This window comes from Rana temporaria, chromosome 3, assembly GCF_905171775.1.
Source record: "Rana temporaria chromosome 3, aRanTem1.1, whole genome shotgun sequence".
In the NCBI taxonomy this organism is placed as follows: domain Eukaryota; kingdom Metazoa; phylum Chordata; class Amphibia; order Anura; family Ranidae; genus Rana; species Rana temporaria.
Genome location: NC_053491.1, coordinates 340,481,512 through 340,502,719, shown reverse-complemented (window position 1 = coordinate 340,502,719; position 21,208 = coordinate 340,481,512). Strand labels below are relative to the sequence as shown.

The following is a 21,208-nucleotide window of genomic DNA, read 5'->3' as shown; positions in this document are numbered from 1 at the left end:
TGATCAGCCGTGTCCAACCACGGCTGATCACGATGTAATCAGGAAGAGCCGTTGATGGCTCTTCCTCACTCGCGTCTGACAGACGCGAGTATAGGAGAGCCGATCGGCGGCTCTCCTGACAGGGGGGGTTTGCGCTGATTGTTTATCAGCGCAGCCCCCACTCGGATCGCCACACTGGACCACCAGGGAAGCCCACCCTGGACCACCAGGGAAGGGCAAATAAAAAAAAAATTATTGAAAAAAGAAAAAAAAGCTTGAAAAAAAAAAAGATGCCAATCAGTGCCCACAAATGGGCACTGACTGGCAACATGGGTAGATCAGTGCTGCCCCACAGTGTCCATCAGTGCCAATCCATGCCCAGTGCCCACCTATCAGTGCCCATCTGTGCCACCCATAAGTATCCATCAGTGCAACCCATAAGTGCCGCCCATGAGTGGCCATCAGTGCCGCCTATGTGTGCCCATCAGTGCCGCCTATGTGTGCCCATCAGTGCCGCATACCAGCGCCGCCAATCAGTGCCACCTCATCTGTGCCCGTCAGTACTACCTCATCGATGTCCATCAGTGCCATCTCATCGGTGCCCATCAGTGCCGCCATATCAGTGCCCGTAATTGAAAGAGAAAACTTACTTATTTACAAAAAAATTAACAGAAAAATATAGAAACGTAATTTTATTTTCAAAATTTTCAGTCTTTTTTTAGTTGCGCAAAAAAAAAAAATCGCAGAGGTGATCAAATACCACCAAAAGAAAGCTCTATTTGTGGGGAAAAAAGGACGCCAATTTTGTTTGGGAGCCACGTCCCCCGACCGCGCAATTGCCATTCAAAGTGCGACAGTGCTGAAAGCTGAAAATTGGCTTGGGCGGGAAGGTGCGTAATTGCCTGGTATGGAAGTGGTTAATTAATCATCTCTGTGCTCCCGACCTGCAAAGGCCTCATTCCCCTTTTGACCCCCCCCCCAGTGATATTTTATGCTTTAGTGGGTTTTTTTTTTTTTTTTAAAGGCAAATTCCATCTATTGCAAAAATTTAATAAATGCATTTACATTGATAAAAAATAGTGTGTTCATAAAATGTTTGTTTTGGAGCCTGAAGAGCATTGCAACCATGATCAGTGGATAGTAGGTGCAATGCTCAGGCAAGGAAGTAAACTACAGACTACAAGTGTGGTGACATCACTGCACTTCTTCTCCACTGAGGTCTACGAGTCCCGCTGCTGCGGTGGAAGATGCGACTTGTGGTCTTTCTAATCAGTGATCTCTGTAAATGGATGATGCAGCTTTGCGGGACGAGCCGAAGATAGCCACAAGTAGGGTTGCCAACTCATCCCTTTAAAACAGAACACATATTATTTACACAGGTTCTGTGGCTGATTGCGGAGGTAATTAAACTCACTTGGTGCCTTATTTGCATTAAATTAGCCTCAGAACCTGTGTAATTTAATATGTGTTCTGTTTTAAAGGGATGAGTTGGCAACCCTAGCCACAAGCTAAATTGTCACATCAGAAAAGAAGGGAGGAGCGCACTATATTTCTGACACGTTAAAGCGGAGGTTCACCCATATCAAATGTTTCGGAGTCACGCAGGACCCCTTTGTCACGTCACATGCCTGGTGACTGCGTGACTCTGAAACGTTGCACTACGTTTATTGGACTCGACTTGATGATCCGTGGTGTGCTGGCAAATACCCTCATTTTTCAGCAAAATAAAGCATGGAGACCTGGATGGATGAGTGAGCTTGCTTTAAATATGAATTAAATAGTGTTTTCAGTTTGTGGTGCTCAGATACAGTTACGTCCTGCTTTAAAGTGGGATCCCATCCTCAATTATTTATTTTTTTAGTCAGCAGCTACTAACACTGTAGCTGCTGACTTTTAATAAGGACACTTACCTGTACTAGGCGCCCACGATGATGGGCCCTGTTGTAGAAATTTAAAGATTTATTTAATATGTTTTGTCCTAGTGTCACCCAGTCTTAGTACTTCCGCAACCCGCTCTAAATAGAACTGACTGGGGCAGTCTGAGGCTGCTTGAATCTCGTCTGGTAGTAGAAAATGTCTTGAGGTTGGAGTGTGATGTTTGCGGCGTGGGCGTATGTCCGTCGGCGAGGGGCCCTCTGTGCATTTAGCACCGACGATCGCTGAGGAGGGGATGCGCTCACTCTGCAGGCACACTAGTGGTTATAGACAGATGTGCGCTCTTATCTGGGTCTTGTCTGATCAGCATGGCTTGGGATTCGTAGCGTACGCCTGTAGATAGCCTCCATTCCACCTTTAATAAGGGCATGATCTGGATATGCGTTATTCTATGGAATGGCGCAGATTAAGGATTCTATCAGCGATTAATATGAGAGCTTATGATCGTTTTTGGAGTCAGGGGGGGCACATTCACTCCCTGCCCAGACACGCCCATAAGACATTAGCCAGCATTGTATGTATTTCTATTTATTGTATTGTATTCATTGTATTATATTCTACTCATGTATTCTATGGGACTTCCTGTCAGAAGGAATGTCCTTATATGGTGTTTGCTGTGTCAAGGGGACATCCTGTGATGACCACTTCCATGGGGGAGGTGATTAACTGGTGGAGTGATCACTTCCTGTTTGGGAGAATAAAATGAGCTGTGCTAAGCCATGATGAGGGCGATGACGGTGACTTGAGAACAAGCTGGTGTGAGGTCTCTTGACTTGAATGAATGGCAGGGAATATATGGTGAGTGAATTTATTTAGCTTTAAGATGGCTTATTTCATTAAGACTAATTCTGTGCTTTTTAGCACAAGGCAGAATGGCGGTGTGCTCTGCATACAGCCCATTTTGCCATGTCAGCCCCCGACGGTCATCGCTCGTTCCTGGCACCTCCATCCTGACTAAGGGAAACAGGCCTTACGGCTTCACTGCCCATTTCCTACTGCACATGCGCCACTCGCACATCGCTTTGTGAATGGGCGGCTGCCTCCTGGGATACACACAGTTCCCAGAAGGCAGCGCACCCCATTCACCAGAAGACACCGCGACGCAGGAAGAGGAAGAAGAGCTAGTTCCGCATTGTAACGGCCCTTTCTGGTGAGTATAACTTTTTTTTCTTTTTTCTTTTCTGGGGGGGGGGGGGGGGGGGGGGGGGGTTAATAAATCAGGGTTTTAACTCCACTTTAAACTGACCATACACTGTACAGTCTGATTGTACAATCCCCTTTAAATCTACCACCGACTGTGTAATATAAGAGTCGGCACAATGGATACAGACTGAACAGTGTTTTTATATTTGTTCTCATTTTACATAATTCTGGTAAATTTAAAGGACAATGAGCAGAGATTATAAAATCAGATGGTAATGTGTATGGAAAGCTGTATATCTTACAGAAAAATAGAACTTCTATTAATATTTGTCATTATTCTATTGTGTGTGTATATTCCGTTTATTTTACATTCAATCTGTTTGAAAGGCTTTTCTTATGAGACTTGTCTGGAAAACTAATTTCCGAGACAGAGCAGAGCAGCTTCATGCGTTCAATCAGGATGCATTACACATCGCAGCCAAGTAACACTCTCCGCTACTGCAGAGCCTGCTGGGGAGAGGAGCCGTCCACTGTCATTCTTCCTTATGACACTACATCCTAGAATGATTCTAGACAAGTCTGCCTCCCATTGGGATGAGCAGCAGCTCGGCTCTTAGAGTCCCATCGGTAGCCATTATTTTAGCCTGACAAGTGGCCAGCCGGGGTTTATGTCTCCGCTAATATCGGCTTTATTGGAAAGTGCCGAGGTTCCTCCACATTTATTTAGAACATTGTCTTTAATTGCTACTCATTTCACTATAATTATTTATTTATTTTTGCAGAGGGTTTGGAGAATTTTCTTTGTAAATCCAAAAAGTAACTTTTCAACTGATCAACTTGGGTACATTCAACCTGCCCATAGATGGTTGGAATCTTGGCCGGTGCATGCTGAACCAGCCGGGATTTGAACTGTCTATGGCTGGCTTTAGTCTGTGAATGGGCCGTGTCTATAAGCAGCAGGAGCTGACCAGGTGCAGCGTGCAGGCAACCCATTCTGGTCTATGGGAAAGGATTGCATGCATGGATATAGCTGCTCGTCCCATTCTGACAGCTGTGTGGGTAAGCAGCCCCAGATGCAGAAGGTGAATTTGGGGTCGCTCAACTGCACAACTGTCGGATTAGGATGCGTGGCTGTATCCATGCTATTCGTACCCATAAACATGAATGTGCTGCCTATATGCAGCACCTGGACAGCTCCGACTGCTTTTAGACATGGTCCACTCACAGACTATGGGGGTAAGCACCTTTTTAGCCACTTAAGACCCGGACCAATATGCAGGTAAAGGACCAGGCCCCTTTTTGCGATTCGGCACTGCGTCGCTTTAACTGACAATTGCGCGGTTGTGCGACGTGGCTCCCAAACAAAATCGGCGTCCTTTTTTCCCCACAAATAGAGCTTTCTTTTGGTGGTATTTGATCACCTCTGCGGTTTTTATTTTTTGCACTATAAACAAAAATAGAGCGACAATTTTTGAAAAGAATGCAATATTTTTTTTTCTTTTTGCTATAATATCCCCCAAAAATATATAAAAAAACTTTTTTTCCTCAGTTTAGGCCGATACGTATTCTTCTACATATTGTTGGTAAAGAAAATCGCAATAAGTGTTTATCAATTAGTTTGCGCCCAATTTATAGCGTTTACAAAATGGGGCATAGTTTTATTGCATTTTTATTAATAATTTTTTTTTTTTACTACTAATGGTTGGCGATCAGCGATTTTTTTCGTGACTGCGGCCTTATGGCGGACACATCGGACAATTTTGACACATTTTTGGGACCATTGTCATTTTCACAGCCAAAAATGCTATAAAAATGCATTGTTTACTGTGAATATGACAATTGCAGTTTGGGAGTTAACCACTAGGGGGCGCTGAAGGGGTTAAGTGTGACCTCATATGTGTTTCTAACTGTAGGGGGGTGGGGCTGGACGTGTGACGTCATTGATCGCCTTTCCCTATATCAGGGAACAGACGATCAATGACAGCGCCACTGTGAAGAACGGGGAAGGTGTGTTTACACACACCTCTCCCCGTTCTTCAGCTCCAGGGACCGATCGCTTTGACTCCGGCGGCGATCGGGTCCGCGGGTCCCACGGCTGGGCATTTAACAATCACGTACAGGTACGTGATTGTGCCCAGCCGTGCCATTCTGCCGACGTATATCGGCGTTAGGCGGTCCTTAAGTGGTTAAGGCCTAAACGCTGCAAGTACAGAAAAACATGTAAAAGTGCAGTGAGCTCTTAAAGTGGTGCCATGCAATTGTACGAGAAGGTATCCTGTTCTTTTTGTATTTCTTCCTTTGTGTGAAATCCCTGGTGTTCCTGCCAGTCCCTCTGCTTTCTTAATAAAAATTGACCACACTAGGCATGAGAGCACAGCGTGGTCAGTTCTCCAGCTGTGCTCGAAACTCAGCCTGCTCTCCTCTATTGATAAGACTTGTTCTGATCTGCCCCTCCCCCCGCACAGACTTTTACTGGGAAGCTCAGTGTACTGGTGCTCCCCCCCCCCTTCCTGCTCTTATGCAGCTGTGAACAGAGGGAATGTGATCACTTATAAAAAAGGTGTAAAATGGTATTTTATAACCTTTTTTTATATCTATACACAAACGTTTGCCTTTCATTTCTATTTTAACCTGAGTGGGTTGCTTTAAAAGGTGATTGTTTACAAGCCCTTTAATTTTCTGTAGTGATCTGTAACAGCACTGATTCAGTGTTTTAGTCCTGCCTGGTTCTCTTCTGTTGGAACAGTTACTTTAAGACTACAGAACATCTTTCCCTCTTTCCCTCTCCTCCTCTTTCCCTCTTCTCCTCCTCGTTCCCTCTTCTCCTCGTTCCCTCTTCTCCTCGTTCCCTCTTCTCCTCTTTCCCTCTTCTCCTCTTTCCCTCTTCTCCTCTTTCCCTCTTCTCCTCTTTCCCTCTTCTCCTCGTTCCCTCTTCTCCTCGTTCCCTCTCCTCCTCGTTCCCTCTCCTCCTCGTTCCCTCTCCTCCTCGTTCCCTCTCCTCCTTGTTCCCTCTTCTCCTCGTTCGCTCTTCTCGTTCGCTCTTCTCCTCGTTCCCTCTTCTCCTCGTTCCCTCTCCTCCTCGTTCCCTCTCCTCCTTGTTCCCTCTTCTCCTCGTTCCCTCTTAAAGGGATAGTAAAGTTATTTTAAAGAAGAAAAAAGAATCATACCTGCTCTTGTGTAATGGTTTTGCACGGAGCAGCTCAGATCCTCCTCATTAAGGGTCCCACGCCGACGCTTCTGGCCCCTCCCTCCTGCCAGGTGCCCCCACAGCAAGCATCTTGTGCTGGGGGTACTCAAGCAGGTGCGCTCCCGACCCTCGGCTCTGTGTGGGGAAAGGGGAATAGCCGCTCCAGGTGGGAACCCAGATGAACATCCACCGTTGCAGACAACTCAGGTGCAGGCAATGCACTTAGCAAAGCAGGAACAAAGATTGTCTCTGGAGAGCCGCACAAATTGTAGCCTTTATTGAAAAAAGGACAGCACTACAAGTCACAGCAAAGTGAAGTAAAATAAAACCCAACTACTGACGCGTTTCGCACTAACACTAGTGCTTAGTCATAGTGTGAAACACGTCAGAGGATAGCTATGACTAAGCACTAGTGTTAGTGCGAAACGCGTCAGTAGTTGGGTTTTATTTTACTTCACTTTGCTGTGACTTGTAGTGCTGTCCTTTTTTCAATAAAGGCTACAATTTGTTCAGTGTGCGGCTGTCCAGAGACAATCTTTGTTCCTCCTCGGCTCTGTGTGTCCATTCACACGCGGAGCCGTGACTCGCCCCCCACTCCCTCTCTCCTGATTGACTTACTGGCTGTGATTGACAGAAGCGGGTGCCAATAGCTCCGGATCAGGAGTGTTAGTCCCTGGAAAAACCATGCTCTTGTGTACATTTCTGGATAGAGAGGGGGCTCAGTTAAGTATAGGGGAGCTGCTGCACACAGATTTTTTTTTACCTTTGTGCATAGAATGGATGAAGGTAAAAAACCTTGTGCCTTTACAAGCACTTTAAACAGACCAAAAGACAGCAAATAAAGGAAGTTGATTCTTAGGAATTCCCTATAGTTATACTTGAGCAGACATAGAAGCTGCATTTTCTATGGACTGAAAACAAAGCCAGACATGGCTCAGATTCGAGCTTCTAGTGCCAAAGAAGCCGGGTGTCTGGGAGGCGGTGACCGGAGAGGCCTCACGCAGGGGTCCATTTTCCAAGAACCACTTCTTTTGTATTTCCTTCCACAAGGACTTTGTCTGCCATAAGATTGCGGCGGCGGTGTATGTGTGCAGAATATTGCTGAATCCTGTGTTTATATTTGTGCTTTGTGAGATTATTGAAGTCCTTGCACCGATATCTTAGCTGTGCATCTTCTATTCTCATTGAGGTGGATTTAATCACACAGAGCCCCAGGCTTTTTCTAAGCTCTTCTCTGCAGGAATTGCAGGTCAATGACTTGTGAGAAATAAACATCGAAGCCCATGTGATTTGAATGCAGGTTGGATTACTTAGAAACACTTCAGAGTAGGATGTGGTCAGTTATATATAGAAGACTGTACGTTATGGCAGGCCATAGGATAACCGACCACCACAGAGCTACAGCTTCCTGCTTGAACTCTAGGTAAAAATAAAAAAACACACACTTGTACGATGCAGGAAACCCTGCAAATCCAGTGCAGGTTCTAAATCGCTGGCAGGTTCACACCGCCCTCTGCGAACCACCGCGGGTGTCAATACAACGTTAATGATGCTCCCAGATCGGTTCACAGATCTCAGTGTGAAATATATATATATATATATATATATATATATATATATATATATATATATATATATATATATATATATATATATATATATATATATATATATATATATATATATATATATATATATATAGTGTATTAAAAATAAGTTTGAAGCCTTCATACCTGTCAACATTGTATTATCATGGATAGGCATAAGATGTTCATGGATAGGCACAAGGATGCTTGACCAAAGATGTCTCTGTTGTACTGTAGAGAAGAAAAGCTAAAGACATTGTCAGGAGTAGTACTGTGATCTCCGTGAGAGATCATTGATATCTGCAAGTGTTGAAAAATATATATACTGTATTAAAAATACGTTTTAAGCCTTCATACCTGTGAACATTGTAATATCATGGATAGGCACAAGATGTTCATGGATAGGCACAAGATGTTCATGGATAGGCACAAGAGGTTCATGGATAGGCACAAGAGGTTCATGGATAGGCACAAGAGGTTCATGGATAGGCACAAGAGGTTCATGGATAGGCACAAGAGGTTCATGGATAGGCACAAGAGGTTCATGGATAGGCACAAGAGGTTCATGGATAGGCACAAGATGTTCATGGATAGGCACAAGATGTTCATGGATAGGCACAAGATGTTCATGGATAGGCACAAGAGGTTCATGGATAGGCACAAGAGGTTCATGGATAGGCACAAGAGGTTCATGGATAGGCACAAGATGTTCATGGATAGGCACAAGAGGTTCATGGATAGGCACAAGAGGTTCATGGATAGGCACAAGAGGTTCATGGATAGGCACAAGATGTTCATGGATAGGCACAAGAGGTTCATGGATAGGCACAAGATGTTCATGGATAGGCACAAGATGTTCATGGATAGGCACAAGAGGTTCATGGATAGGCGCAATTATGTTCATGGATAGGCGCAATTATGTTCATGGATAGGCTCAATTATGTTCATGGATAGGCGCAATTATGTTCATGGATAGGCGCAATTATGTTCATGGATAGGCGCAATTATGTTCATGGATAGGCGCAATTATGTTCATGGATAGGCGCAATTATGTTCATGGATAGGCACAAGAGGTTCATGGATAGGCACAAGAGGTTCATGAATAGGCACAAGAGGATGCTTGAAAAGATGTCTGTCGTACTGGAGAGAAGAAAAGCTAAAGACATTGTCAGGAGTAGTACTGTGATCTCCGTGAGAGATCATTGATATCTGCAAGTGTTACACTTACAAATTACTTTATCATGAATGCACTTAACATGAAATTATATTCTGATGCTAGGTCAGAATTACATTTTAATTTAGAAAAATGCAAGTTTAGTAAAGTATACATTATACTTTTTGTTATAAATGTGTAATCTCCAGATTTTAAAAGGAGAACTAGATCTCTTTTTATCCAAAACTGGATGATTGATGATTGGGAAGGAACATGCTGATCGATCACAATGGTTCAATGATCATTTTGTAGGTACCACCTGTGTAGCATCGGGTTGGGTGCTTTTCCCTTTAGAGAGCCCTGAATACTTTTCGGCATTGATTGAACGAGTACTAGAAGTGTTTCCGTAGGGATCACAATCTGTACAGATTTAGTAGCATCACACAGAATTGGCTGCCAAACTCTCATGCTGCGAGCCTCTCCTTACACCTCATCCCGAAGGATTCATGCTGTGTACTCCGAATTCTGACCCTACCATGTGTGCCACAGCAGAAAATGTTTGTTGTCTAGGCAACATTTCCTGGCCTTCTGTCATGTAGTTTTGATGATCCCATACCCACTGAAGTTTCATATTGTTGACAGGAGTGACATTCAGATGGCGTACGATGTTGAAGCTCGTTCTTTTTAACTTTAAACCGGTTGTGTGTTGTGAGGGGACCTGCTGCGGCCCAATGTTGTAAAAAGTAGGTGTTTGGACAGTTGTGGACTTCTATAAGCTTGGACAAGTCTGATCTCTCTGACTAACAAGATATCTTTGTTCACAGAACTGACAAGCAATGGTTTATTTTTGTATTTTTTACGCCGTAAAACTTCGAGACCTTAGTGCAGGAAAATCCCAGGAACTCAGCATTTTCTGAGATGCCACTACCATCATCTGGCACTCAGGATCATGCGAAGTCCTTTAGATCAGGATTTTTTTCAGTAATTGGTCAAACGTGAAATTCTTGACCTTGCCTTCAGGTTTTGCATTGAATGGCAATAACTGTATATGATTTACTATTAATTGCATCCCTGCCGCCCACCCCAACAGTCTTTTAAATAGTTCAGAATGCCCAGAGGCCGGAAGAATTGGCGATCGTGTTACCATTGTCACAATGGTCACATAGTTAGAAGCTGTTCCCGACAGGTACCAATCTTTAGCCAGGACTGAGGGGTTGATTTACTAAAACTGGAGAGTGCAAAATCTGGTGCAGTTCTGCACAGAACCCAATCAGCTTGCAGGTTTTTTTTGGTCAAAGCTTAATAAACAAGCTGACGTTAGAAGCTGATTGGCTACCATGCAGAGCTCCACCAGATTTTGCACTCTCCAGTTTTAGTAAATCAACCCCTGAGAGCTGTCTTTGACAGTTCACTCAGTGAGCACATAAATGTCAGCCACTCGGCAACACATAGAGTACAGACCAAAAGTTTGGACACACCTTCTCATTCAAAGAGTTTTCTTTATTTTCAGGACTATGAAAATTGTAGATTCCCACTGAAGGCATCAAAACTATGAATCAACACATGTGGAATTATACTGAACAAAAAAGTGTGAAACAACTGAAAATATATTTCATATTCTAGGTTCTTCAAAGTAGCCACCTTTTGCTTCGATTACTGCTTGGCGCACTCTTGGCATTCTCTTGATGAGCTTCAAGAGGTAGTCACCTGGCGCAGCACCCCATCACTCTCCTTCTTGGTCAAATAGCCCTTACACAGCCTGGGGTGTGTTTGGGGTCATTGTCCTGTGGAAAAATAAATGATGGTCCAACTAAACGCAAACCGGATGGAATAGCATGCCGCTGCAAGATGCTGTGGTAGCCATGCTGGTTCAGGATGCCTTCAATTTTGATTAAATCCCCAACAGTGTCACCAGCAAAGCACCCCCACACCATCACACCTCCTCCTCCATGCTTCACGGTGGGAACCAGGCATGTAGAGTCCATCCGTTCACCTTTTCTGCGTCGCACAAAGACACGGGGGTTGGAACCAAAGATCTCAAGTTCGGACTCATCAGACCAAAGCACAGATTTCCACTGGTCTAATGTCCATTCCTTGTGTTCTTTAGCCCAAACAAGTCTCTTCTGCTTGTTGCCTTTCTTTAGCAGTGTTTTCCTAGCAGATATTCTACCATGAAGGCCTGATTCACACAGTCTCCTCTTACCAGTTCTAGAGATGTGTCTGCTGCAAAAGGTGGCTACTTTGAAGAACCTAGAATATGAAATATATTTTCAGTTGTTTCACACTTTTTTGTTATGTATAATTCCACATGTGTTAATTCATAGCTTTGATGCCCTCAGTGTGAATCTACAATTTTCATAGTCATGAAAATAAAGAAAACTCTTTGAATGAGAAGGTGTCCAAACTTTTGGTCTGTACTGTATGTGCGTTAAAGCCCACCCTTTGACGTCACATGTATGTGTTGGGCAGTTGTAAAGGAGTTAATGAATAGTTCTACAAACTAAACACTGAGCATAGTACCTTTTTCCACATATGTAAATACTTTAGCTTATAATATAAGGTAGCAAAAGTGTTTTGAAGGGTAAGTGTACTTTAAGACAAAATACACTTATGATGTTTGCCCCTTTCCACTCCACCCTCTCAGATGTACTTTCCCGGATCTGATGGCCGGGGGCCTCTGGTGTTTAATATAGACTTCTATCTATCTGTCTTTGGCCTGGGGACACACAAAAGACTAAATAATGGCCTTGGCCTTCAGATCCAGGTAACTATGCACCTGTGGACGAAAATATGGGTTAGTTTAGGTTTAGTGCAAAGAGGAAAACCGGATAAATGCAACCAGGCCCTGCACTCTACTTTTGACTTCAGGAGGCCACACCATTTTTGCAATTTTTCCCTTTTGTTATATTTTTTCATTTACAGCTTTCAAAGTTCATATAAAATAGCTCCCAATTATATTTTCGGAAAGGACAGGACTGGTAAAATAAAACCGTTTTGCTACTGGCTTTGGCATTTGGCGGTTATCAAATTGATATTTTTAATAATACATTAAAAGCATTATTACTGCAAACACAACACAGCTTACAAAATATAAAAGATACAACTGTATTGAGTTAAAGCGGAACGTCACCCAAAAGGGGAAGTTCTGCTTGTTTGCCCCATTCCCCCCTCCATTGCCACATTTGGCACTTTTTGGGGGGAGCAGGTACCTAATTTTGACAGTTACCTGCTCCCACTTCCTGTCGATGATCTGAGCTGATCAACTGCAGTCTACTGGGACACATCACAGGTCCCAGAAGTTTATGGCACCATTCACAAGGCACAGTGTGGCTCGCACAGGCGCAGTAGGAAACCAGTTGTTTAGCTGCAAGGCTTCACTGCCAGTTTCCCTTACCTAAGATGCCGGCGCCTGGATCCGAAGCCAGTTGAAGAAACGGCTCAGATGAGGACATCGCTGGATCCCTGGACATGTAAGTGTCCTTATATTGAACGTCCACAGCTACAGTATTTATCATCTTTTCTGCCCCCTCTTCAAATTCCACCTGTCACCCCCCCCCCCCCCCCCCGCAGCGGTGTCCACTGCCTTTTTTCACCCCCCCCCCAGTAATATACTATGCCCCCCACTGTAGTGTCCTCTGTCCCCCCCCCCCTTTTCCACATACACACATGGCAGTGACTTCTCACCCCCCCAAAAAGTGTTTGCTGGCACCCAGTGGGAAGGATCTGTGTCAGGTAGAATGGCGGTAGTGGCTGGGCATGTCACGTTTGGAATGAATGGCTATGATCAGTGGCTTGTCAGCTGCTGATCATAGCTATTCATTTATTGATCATATAGCTGATCATAGCTATTCATTTAATCCCCACCACAAGGTGGACCATTCTACTATGAATTCATGGTTGCTAAAGAAACTATGAGCTTTTAGAAAAGTAGGGAATGTATCTGACGTAAGAGATGCTGAGCTGCCTAACTGCAAGCGGTACCGTTTTGTTGTATCTCTTACACCAGCAAAAGTATTAAAGAGACACCCTTCTGAACAAATTGACAATGTCTCCACAAAGGTCCCTCTCTGACCCCCTAGGTGTAGCAGCCAGTCACTAACTTTAAGCACTTTGTCATGATCAAAGGTGCCACATCACTGCTCACCTTTAGCGTTCAACCACCTAGTGATCAGCCAATGACAGCTGATCACATGATGTAAACAAAATCTCAGTAATCTTTATTTTTCTCCTCATGCTGACCGATCACCGGCTTTTGTGCAAGGGACATCGGTCCTGAAGAGGAAGAGGCACATCCGCCTCATCTGTGCCCACCAGTGCCACCTGCCAGTGCCCACAATGCCACAAATCGGTGCCCACCAGTGGAAAACGCTACCACCTATCAATGCCCACGATTGCCACCTATAAGTTCCACCTAACAGTGCTGCCTATCAGTGTCACCTACCAGTGCCGATTAGTGCTCATCATTGCCTCCCATCAGTGCCCATCACTGCCACCTATCAGTGCCACCTATTAGTGCCCACCAGTGCCACATATCAATGCTTTTCAGTGCCACCTCTCAGTCCCCACCAGTGCCATCTTATCGGTGCCCTTCAATGCAGCCCATTGGTGCCCATCAGTTCAGCCTCATCAGCGTACATCAATGAAGGAGAAAAATTACCTGTTTGCAAAATTTTATAACAAAATATAAAACCGCAGAGGTGCCCAAATACCCCACAAAAAGAATCTTGTGGGGGGAAAAAATGATAAAAACGTAATTTGGGTACAGTGTTGTATGACCGTGCAATTGTCATTCAAAGAGTGATGCCGCGTACACGCTACCGTTTTTTCGGGATGTAAAAATTTTTTTTTTTTTTTTTTTCAATGTAATTAAAAATCATCGTGTGTAGGCTCCAGAGCATTTTTCACGACGTAAAAAATGGGCATTAAAAATTTAGAACACGCTCTAAATTTTCATGTCGTTTTTAACGTCGTAAAAAATGGTCGTGTGTGGCCTTTAACGACGGGAAAAAAACGTGCATGCTCAGAAGCAAGTTATGAGACGGAGCGCTTGTTCTGGTCAAACTAGCGTTCGTAATGGAGATAGCACCTTCATCACGCTGTAACAGACTGAAAAGCGGGAATCGTCTTTTACTAACACAAAATCAACAAAAGCAGCCCGAAGGGTGGCACCATCCGAATGGAACTTCCCCTTTATAGTGCCGTCGTACGTCACCGCGCTTTGCTAGAGCATTTTTTTTCACGATCGTGTGTAGGCATGGCCAGTTTAGCAATAATCTTCGTTTTTTTCTAGACCATTAAAAATGGTCGTGTGTACGCGGCATGAGAGTGCTGAAAGCTGAAAATTGGTCTGGGCAGGAAGGGGGTTTAAGTGAACAGTAAGCAAGTGGTTAAATATCCTAAAACCGCCGTGATGGGAAGGGTTAGGTGGCTCCTGCACATCTAGGTTCCTGCACCAGTTTGCCCCCTTTCCTCTCATTACTTTTGTATTAGGACAGTGATATAGCTTCTGGTAAATAAGCCCTGTGTGTTGGCTGCTAAAGAGGAATGTCAGATTGCAGCAGAAGCAAATGTATGTCAGACTAGAGATCGGGTTTCTGCTGAATTGAGTGACCCGGCTTTGTCAAGCCATCTGAATCCACATTAGTAAAGTATCTTCCATTATCTACTTGAGAAGTGTAAAGGTACACTGTGGATATGTCTAAACATTTAGCATTTAATCTGACACGGGACACTCGTATTAGCATGCGTCTTGTGCAGCTGGCTGCCTGTAAGGTAAATCCCAGGAGTTGCCAATGTCTTTATCTGCCAAAAGTCCCCGAATCTGGACGTGCAGAAATGCAGGCCGCGTGTTTCCTGGTTTTAAGTGCTTCTCGCGTTCTGAGCCCTGCGCAGCTCTGACCACACACCGAGAAGTAGAAGTTAGAGAGGTAGTACAAGAGATTGCAGATCCGCATAAAAGCCGAATTATCACAACTGTAACATATTGGATAAAAGATTACATAAGGCTAAAATCCCAAAGAGCCAGTCAGCTGCTGCTGCATACATATCTGCTGTCCATGAATGAAAAAGAGAGGACAGAGTTTATGATTTATCAGTTTGTTTCTGTTCCCTTGAATCGTCCAGTCAGCAGGCTGCAGGTAGGTAGGTGATTCCAAGCTTAGTAAATGTGCAAAAACTGCGCTAATGCAAAAGTATTGTGCAAAGCAGAAACACAATTATCTGATATTAACTAGAGCTGCACGATTCTGGCCAAAATGAGAATCACAATTTTTTTTGCTTAGAATGAAGATCACGATTCTCACGGCGTAAAATCTTTTACATTTATACAAAAAAAAATGGGCTAACTTTACTGGCTATTTTTTTTTTATTATTCATTAGGCTAGGTTCACACTGCTGCGAATTCACCGCGATTTCGCGGCGATTTTGGCCGCGATTTAAGAGACATCTGTGCAGGGTTGAATGTAAATCGCGGCCCGAAATCGCAAAAAGTAGTACAGGAACTACTTTTTGAAATCAGTGCAGCGCCGCAGATGGGCGTCGCACCGATTAGGACGGTGCCATTGCCGGCAAATGCCGCCGATTTGAGATGCGATTTGACATGTGAAATCGCATCTCAAATCGTACCAAATCGTACCCAGTGTGAACCTAGGCTTAAAGTAATTTTTCCCAAAAAAAATTGCATTTAAAAAGACTGCTGCGCAAATACAGTGCGACATAAAATATTGCAACAACCGCCATTTTATTCTCTAGCGTCTCTACTAAAAAATTATATAATGTTTGGGGGTTCTAAGTAATTTTCTAGCAAAAAAAATAAAAAAATTTTAACTTGAAAAGAGCTGTCAGATAAAGGTTTGGTGTTTAAGTGGTTAAACGTTCCTAATTTACATACAGAAGTCAATGTGATACAATGTTTAGACTTAACTTTCCACTGATAAAAAATGTTTTCAAAACTTGGCAGGCTGCCCAGACTTTGACTTTTGGCTGAGAGCAGAGAGGAAATTCTTTTCATGTCAAAGATCGTGAAACCCTGTGTCAAGAATCGTAACGGGAAAAAGATCACGATAACGATTCTTGACGATTAATCGTGCAGCTCTCATATTAACATACAAGCATATATATATATATATATATAGATCATAGCTGCGCTAAGCTGACAGCAAATGACAGTGTCAAAAACAAAAAGGAAGAACATTTAATAAGAGTCCATCACCAACGGCAACGTGAAGCCGTCTTGTGCAGAAACCTCCACCTCTGGTATTAAGAGCTCTTACCGGATAAAGTTGACCCTCTATCTCTAGAGAGGTCTAATGAGCCTTGACCATAACCCTCTGCGAGATCGCTCATGCGCTGATAAGGGGTACACACCTATAGATATCGGGACCAATTGTCTTCCTCCAGATTGACCTCCCCTTGCTTTGTGCACTGGTCCTAATCATTTGGTGGAGGGGGGATTATGGTGTGGGGTTGTTTTTCAGGGGTTGGACTTGGCCCCTTAGTTCCAGTGAGGGCAACTCTTAAGCCTTGTACACACCATTGGATTTTCCGCAGGCAAAGTGTCAGACTTTTGTCAGGCGTTGGCCAGGAACTTGTCTTGCATAGAAACGGCACATGATTGTCGGCCAACTACGTGAAATTTCAGCTCTTAAGCGCCACCCTTTGTATAAGCCTGCCATCCAACATTTGTCCGTGAAAAATCACACAATTCCCGTTGTAAAATCCGATCGTGTGTACGAGGCTTTAGGCTCGTTTCACACTGGCGCAACCTTTTAGGCGACTTAGTCCCCTAAGAAGGTGCGCTCTATTAAGTGCAATGGAACCGTTCTAATCGGAGCAACTCAAGCCACTCCGACTTAGAAAAAAGTTCCTGCACTACTTGGGGGCGACGTCATCATGGCTTGCATTGACTTCTGTTAACCACTTAAGACCATATATACCACTATGCAGGTAAAGGACCTGGCCACTTATTGCGATTCGGCACTGCGTCGATTTAACTGACAATTGTGCGACGTGGTTCCCAAACAGAATTGGCGTCCTTTTTTTCCCACAAATAGAGCTTTCTTTGGGTGGTATTAGATCACCTCTGCGGTTTTTATTTTTTGCGCTATAAACAAAAATAGAGCGTCAATAAAAAAAAAAGTGCAATATTTTTTACTTTTTGCTATAATAAATATCCCCCAAAAATATATCAAATTTATATAAAACAGAGAGAATTATTTTTTCCTCAGTTTAGGCCGATACGTATTCTTCCACATATTTTTGGTAAAAAAAAATCACAAAGCGGTTATTGATTGGTTTTCGCAAAATTTATAGCGTTTACAAAATAGGGGATAGTTTTATGTCATTTTTATTAATATTTTTTTTTTTTTTTACTATTAATGGTGGCGATCAACGATTTTTTTTTTCCGTGACTGCGACATTATGGCGACACATCAGACACTTTTGACACATTTTTAGGAGCATTGTCATTTTCACAGCGAAAAGTGCTATAAAAATGCACTGATTACTGTGAAAATGACAGTGGCAGTGAAGGGGTTAACCAGGAGATGGCGCTGTAGGGGTTAAGTGTGATCTAAGGGAGTGTTCTTACTGTGGGGGGGCGTGGCTGTGCGTGTGACATCACCGATCGTCGCTCCTTGTGACTGTTTGTTTACATTCACCTCTCCCCGTTCTTCCTCTCTGTGACCCGATCGCAGGACACCGGTGTTTAACCACTACCCGATGGCCGTACGACTTTATACGGCCGCAGGGTGGTTCTACTTCTCTAATTGGCCGTGCAGTCTGCGGCGCGCGCGTGCTCGCCGCATCGCTGAGATGCCGATGCGTGTGTCTGGCGGCCGTGATGTCCGCCAGGCACTCGGGATCGGCGGCTACAGGGACAAGACGTGGAGCTCTGTGTGTAAACACAGAGCTCCACGTCCTGTCAGGGGAGAGAGGAGACCGATCTGTGTCCCTTGTACATAGGGACACAGATCGGTCACCTCCCCCAGTCACCCCCCTCCACACACAGTTAGAACACAATTCAGGGTACACATTTAACCCCTTCCTCACCCCCCTAGTGTTAACCCCTTCAATGCCAGTCACATTTATACAGTAATTACTGCATATTTATAGCACTGATCGCTGTATAAATGTGAATGGCGCCAAAAATGTGTCAAAAGTCTCCGATGTCTCCGCCATAATGTCGCAGTCACGAAAAAAATGCTAATCGCCGCCATTAGTAGTAAAAAAAAATAAAAAAAATAATAATAATAATTCTGTCCCCTATTTTGTAAGCGCAATAACTTTTGCGCAAACCAGATGCTTCTTGCGATTTTTTTTATTTATTTTTTCCCAAAAATATGTAAAAGAATACGTATTGCCTAGACTGAGAAAATAAATGTTTTTTTAAAAAAATTGGGCTATTTATTATAGCAACAAGTAAAAAATATTGTTTTTTTTTTCAAAATTGTCGCTCTATTTTTGTTTATAGCGCAAAAAATAAAAACCGCAGAGGCGATCAAATACCACGAAAAGAAAGCTCCATTTGTGGGAAAAAAAGGACGTCAATTTTGTTTGGGAGCCACGTCGCATGACCGCGCAATTGTCAGTTAAAGTGACGCAGTGCCACAAGCTGAAATTTCACCTGGTCAGGAAGGGGTATATGTGCCCAGTAAGGAAGTGGTTAAGGACATTTTAAATGTATAACTGGATTTAATGGTGTGTTTTTTTTTTAAATACAGTTTGTGCCTGCCGTTCCGTTTTTAATAGTGTGAACATTTCTGTAGTTTAGCCAGAGGCGACTCGGCAGAAATCGGTTTTGAAGGTCTGCTGGTCACTAATTTCTCATGCATGTGGCCACTGCTGTATAGTCCCTGTGGTCTCATTACCCAACCTGTCCAGTGCGGATGTTTTACCCCCATCTGTCTTATAGTAGTAACTTCTTCTTTATCTTTCTAAACACAGGTCCAGTGTTCTAATATAAAGACCTCGTTATTTATCATCAAACAGAGAGCACATGGCTTATAGCACATTCACACACAAGGTTGTGTAATGCATTAACACGCAGGCTTTTTCTTTGTTTAGCCAGTACATTAATCTATTATCTATCAGAAGCTCGCTGTTGCTTTGAGACACATCTGAGAATGTTAGAACTGAAACCTAGACCTTCAGCACCAGCTTCTGCTGTGAATGGCTCAGGCGTATATGCAGGGTCAAATAGTAATAGGACTTTGAGATATTACTGAAGATTTACAGTAATGAGTCCACGTTGTAGTGAATCCAAGAGATTTTCTCTTCTTCAAGCCATTTGTGCGCATAAATAGTAAGTTATTTATCTCCCATTAGTCTAGATTCGCACATATGTGGTGTGGGGACTGTGTGTGCGATTCGCTGCAGGTGTTAATACAAATCACGCCCCAAAAGTATCACAAGCGATCCCAGATCACATGGTACAAAATGGCCACGCGGCTGTGGTTGCGGCTCCAAAAAAGGTGCCTGCACTTTGGTGCGATTTACGCTCTTTCTAAATGAATGAGCTCAAATTGCAACGCACTGATCTGCATGAGAATTGTACAGGAACGCTGTGCGACTCACATGCAGGGTTATAGTATGAAGCGGGGCTTATTTAAAGCGGGGTTCCAACCACAATTAGCATTTTTTAAATGTATGTCCTCTCATCATGCGTTTTTATAATATAAATCCAGTCACTTACTATTTTACAATCCGCCACCGCTCCGCATAGTTATTCAAAAAAGATGGTTTATAAAACTATGTCCACACCGTTGTCATTTTGCTTGTGGGCATTGTGAAGCCCACACGCACTTACTTCCTGGAAGTCTTGGATGGGGGAGTGATAATTGGGTAGCACACTGCATCCCGGGAAATGATGACACACATTTCCCAGGAGCATTAGAGGGAGATGATGTCAGAATCCTAGGTGATTCCAAAGGCAGATTTTGTGGGGCTGCATAGCAACAGGCATTTCCAGATGAGTAAAAAAATTATGTTTTTTATTTTTATTTTTTTTAAGTCTAATGAGCACAATATGAAAACAAAATTTTGGGATGGAAACTCCACTTTAAGGAGGGGTTCTGTCTTTCTATCACTTGGTGGTGGGACTGGTGAGGTAATAAAGGATGGCATTATTTTTTTTTTTTAATAGAAAGGACATCTTTTTGTATTTCCACAGGTGCCATAATCCTACATATTATTCACAGAGAAGGCGCATTGAGCCCCGGTTCACACTTGTGTGAGTTCTGTGTGGATTCCGAAAATTCGTATAGCTAACTAATAACAACTAACTATTACATTATATGTAGTGGACCAGCCTTTCCAATTTGGCTGTTGGTGAACGTAACGAATGCAAATGTATCCAAAGTTACGAATTATCCGAAATAACGTAAGCTGCATCTAGGGCTGGGGAAAAAATCGGTTTGAATCCTGAATCGAGTTACAAGGTCAACTCGATTCAGGTTTTCCAAAAATATTTTTTTTATTATTTATTTATTTTTTCACCAGGACCGGCGCGGACACCGAGGAGCTGCGGGCAGGAGTTTTTAGGCAAGGCCACGGCTTAAGCCTAGTCCGCGAGGCCCGGACGCCGCGGACTAGGCCGAAGCTGCGGCCTTGCCTAAAAACTCCTGCCCCCAGCTCCTCGGGACCGGCGCGGTGTCCATAAAAAATCGATTTGAAATGTAAATCTATTTTTTTATGAAAAAAATCGCAGATTTTTTGGGGGGGAAATTGCCCAGCCCTAGCTGTATCTAAACAAGTGGAAAGGAGCAAATTAATAATAATAATAATAATAATAATAAAAAAAAATCATTATTATTGTTATTTATTAATATTAATTTGTTATGTTCCATTCGTTTAGATACAGCATTTGTTATTTTCAGATAATTCGTATTTGTTATGTTCACTAGCAGCCAAATTTGAAAGGAAATTCCAATACCTATAAATTTATAGTTGGTAATAGTTAAGTTATCATTTTTGATTTTCGGGTTTTCGAATGTAAGGATTTTCGAATTCACGAATATTTGCAAAAATTCAACAAACAGGTTTTCGTTAATTCGGATATTTCCGAATTAACTAATTTGTCGAAATTCATTAACAAATGAATTACGATACTAATTGCACACGTCTAACAGTGAAGGAGGTTGGCATCTGCCTGGTAGATGCCCAAATGTGTTGCAGGCCCTGGTACCCATCAGGAAGAGGTTTTTAGTGGCTTGTTCCAAACACTTAAAT

At 43.2% G+C, this 21,208-nt stretch overlaps 2 protein-coding genes across 3 annotated transcripts in view; both read left to right on the top strand.

The window, feature by feature from the left end:
* Positions 1–21,208, top strand: part of GALNT10 (polypeptide N-acetylgalactosaminyltransferase 10) — a 344,668-nt gene that overhangs the window by 153,383 nt on the left and 170,077 nt on the right. The window lies entirely within an intron of this gene.
* Positions 8,002–10,211, top strand: LOC120932600. Of its 2 annotated transcripts, none has more exons than XR_005748017.1 (2): positions 8,002–8,860; positions 8,904–10,211. XR_005748017.1 is itself a non-coding variant. In XM_040345099.1 (2 exons), exons 1-2 carry the CDS (start codon positions 8,207–8,209, stop codon positions 9,034–9,036), a joined length of 633 nt encoding a protein of 210 aa, XP_040201033.1. In that variant the 5' UTR covers positions 8,003–8,206; the 3' UTR covers positions 9,037–10,211. The 2 variants fall into 2 exon arrangements, 1 of the variants encoding a protein (XP_040201033.1); XM_040345099.1 differs by having other exon boundaries at positions 8,003–8,706.